This window comes from Nicotiana tabacum, chromosome 4 (genome assembly GCF_000715075.1).
Source record: "Nicotiana tabacum cultivar K326 chromosome 4, ASM71507v2, whole genome shotgun sequence".
NCBI lineage: Eukaryota > Viridiplantae > Streptophyta > Magnoliopsida > Solanales > Solanaceae > Nicotiana > Nicotiana tabacum.
Genome location: NC_134083.1, coordinates 3661139 through 3664586, shown reverse-complemented (window position 1 = coordinate 3664586; position 3448 = coordinate 3661139). Strand labels below are relative to the sequence as shown.

Genomic DNA, 3448 nt, shown 5'->3' with positions numbered 1-3448 from the left:
TCATGAGCAGTAATTATCATATTCCTCTTAAGCTTTATAAATGTATTAACCGTCATATTCTCATTTAGGATAATTTAATTCCAGCTGGTGAGACAAAACTTGCAGATGGAATATATTTAACTCATAATGTCACAATCCTCAGATGTATACACTATATATACATACATGTGCTTCTAGGTCCTTTTGTCACACATTAAATCGCAAGTAATAGTAATAGAGATGCTAAAGCATTAATTTTTGAGGGGTGGAATCGAGAACTAAATGCTAAATCATTTAACAACTCTCTTCTGCCTAAGGAGAGGAAAAGTAAAAATCCCTTCTTTGAAACCCAAAGAAAGGAAATAAAGGGAACAAACAGAGTAGTATATCCCTAAAGAACGCAAAGATAATCAGCATGTAAGTGGAGAACAACAAGATACAAGCCAATAAGAAATAGGAGAGTTAAACATCAAAATGCATAAAAATCCCCATATAAATAGATGGATTAGTTATTTACTCAAAAAAAAATATTCCCATTATTGCATGCACCAAATAGTAAACATAGCACCTTGTAGATTTTGAGAAAAACGGAGTTTGTAGTGCTGGGATTGAACTCACCATATCTCCATTATTCAAACCCATGATTCAAATTTTCACTCTCTTTGTAATCTCTATCTTCTAGGCTTTGCTGCTAAAAAGTCCAGTATTCACTGTAGACAACACTACTTTGGTTGCGAAAAGGACACAGACACTGAGTTCCCTCATTCACGGTTATTTCTTTTTGACTAAAGAATTAATATCCCATCAACAACTTCTTTTATCGTGCTGTGTGATGTGTAATTACAAGACTGTTCTCAAGGATGCAGAAATCCAGACTCCTCTTTCTCTTGACAATAATATACAAACCTCAAATATGAGTAAATTTAGAACAGGGGAGTTCTTTGCTAAGGTGCCCACAAACAGTGATTAAAACGTATTAGTTTGAATACAAGAAGACAACATAAGACTTGAGCGTTATGTTTGGAAGCTTTAATCAATTTCGGATTTCAAATTGATTCTTTTAGCCTTTTGATGAACATAGATTAAGTTTTGGACAAAGTGAGAAGCTAGCTATTGATTCAACGTATCTCCATAAACCTTTTTTTGTCTTAGCATGAAAAATAATAGTTTGATATATAGTCGAAAAATTGGATAAATTACACTAAACAATAGTTTAAAGCTATCCATGCAAAGCAGAACACCTTAGTGGGAAGTCTAGTCCTCCAAATGAGTTTCCAAGGCCAGTTTTCGATCATACCATTTTGAGAGCACAAATGTTTATAACCTGCTTTGACTGTGTACATGCCTTTACTGGAGTTTTCCCATTAAATTTTGTCTGAACATGACTCTGTAATATTGTGGCCTTCAATCAAAGTTAATAGGTTCAGAAAATCATCACTCCCAATCTTGCAGGTTCCTTCTGAAAGTGATATTCCATATGTTGCCCTCTCTATTATCAGCAGATTGCAAGCAATTGAGGCAAGTGCTGGAAATGATTCTTTAAGTACAATGTTCTCCAGCCAATTGCCTTTCCAGAACTTGACCTTTGCTCCATTTCCAACCTTGTAAGAGATGTTTTGCAAGAACTCATTCTTCTTCGCAGAGATGTTCTTCCAAAGACCAGTGCCATGTGATGATGTAACCGTCTTAGTGCACCAATTGTTCTGAGCTCCATACTTAGCAGTGATGACATCTTTCCAACAGACAGATTCCCCTTGTCTATACCTCCAAATCCATTTAAGAAGCATTCTTTTGTTGTGAAGCTTTAGATCTCTTTTACCTAAAACCCCCCATTGCCTTTGGTTGAATACATCTACTCCACTTAACAAGGTGGAATCTGTGAACTTGGATGTTACCCTCCATATAGGAATGTTCTTCTCATTTTGTCTAGCTTCTTGAGAACTGAACTAGGCATAGAGAAAAGAGTCATGTAGTATATTAGAATGTTGTCAAGTACACTATGTGAGTCTGCCTACCATGGATAAATATTGCATTTGCCATGTCGCTAGCCTCTTCTCAAAATTTTCAATTATGCCATTCCAGATCCTTGTTGACTTGAATTTTGCTCCAAGAGGTAGGCCGAGATAGGGGGTGGGAAGTGAGCCAGTGTTGCAACTGAGTATCTCTGCAAGTTCTTTTAAATTTGGGACTTCATTGACGGAGTATATGACAATTTTCAACATATTGATATGTAATCCCGATAAATCTTCAAAAATGAGGAGGGTTATGTTGAGATTCTGGACTTGTGGCTTATTGGCTTCACAGAAAATTAAAGTTTCATCTGCATAAAGAAGATGGGAGACGTTAATGGTGTTCATTGGATCTCTTCCCACTTGGAAACCTTGTATCCAGTGCAATTGCTTTGCTCTATCCAACATTCTGGTAAGGCCTTCCATAGCTAGGATAAAAAGGAATGGGGAGAGAGGGTCACCCTGCCTCAATCCCTTCCGAGGAGAGAAGAATCCAACTTGTCCCCTGTTCACTAGCACATAGTGCTTTACAGTTTTAATGCACAATTCGATCTAACTAATCCATTTAGCTCCAAACCCCATCTTTTTCAGAATGTTGATGAGGTAAGACCAGCCCAATTGATCAAACGCCTTCTCAATATCCAATTTACAAAGAATTTTAGGAATACCACTTTTTGTCCTCCAGTCAAGCACTTCATTTGCTACAAGAGATGCATCAGAGATCTGCCTGCCCTTAATAAATGCATTTTGCTGCCCTGAAACCAGTTAACTCACCACCTTCTTTAGCCTCTAAGCCAAAATCTTTGCAGCTAACTTATAGACACAGCCGATTAAACTGATTGGTCTATAGTCCTTCAGCTCAGCTGCAACTTTCTTCTTTGGAACCAGTGCTATGAATGAGGCATTGCAAGATGATAAGTTATGTGTCCTGTTATGTTTTGATGAGCTGACAAACTTAATGTTAAGAACCAGATGGGAACCTGTTCCACATCCTCTGAGTGCTCAAAGATCAACAAGTCTTAAGTCTGGGACATACTCCAACTTTCAAAGTCCAAGAAACAATAGAGGGAACAGATCGATTTCAGTTCCCTTGCTGACTGTATCAGTCAACTCCCCACAGCTGTAAAGTGACTGCAACTGTTCCTCTGCATACATGTAACAGTACAAACAGTGGAGCAGTCACTTTATGGGGAATGTCCTTGTACCAAACATGCTTACATCATTTAAGTGATGTCACTTATGCAATATTAACATAAAGGAAAGGCAAAACAATACTTGCACACTCTAGAATTTATCAAGCTTTCTCTCAAGTGTATTGCCAACCTGCAAGTGACCTTCAAGGCGTCAAAAACAAAGAGCAACATAACGAGGGACCGGTTTCCAGCATTGAGTCATCATATTTCCTTGGTTGTGTAGCACCTTTGTCAAAGCAACTTACTTGTAATTCTTACTTAGCTTAG

General features: G+C 37.7%; 1 protein-coding gene across 1 annotated transcript; it reads right to left on the bottom strand.

Annotated features, from left to right (window-relative positions):
* Nucleotides 1-1343: 1343 nt before the first annotated feature.
* Nucleotides 1344-3143, bottom strand: LOC107789636 (uncharacterized). The gene is made up of 5 exons (XM_075252620.1): nt 3061-3143; nt 2825-2916; nt 2599-2743; nt 1995-2493; nt 1344-1925 (listed from the first exon to the last, which is right to left on the bottom strand). The coding sequence occupies exons 1-5, from the start codon at nt 3141-3143 to the stop codon at nt 1344-1346; spliced, it is 1401 nt and encodes a 466-aa protein (XP_075108721.1).
* Nucleotides 3144-3448: the final 305 nt, after the last annotated feature.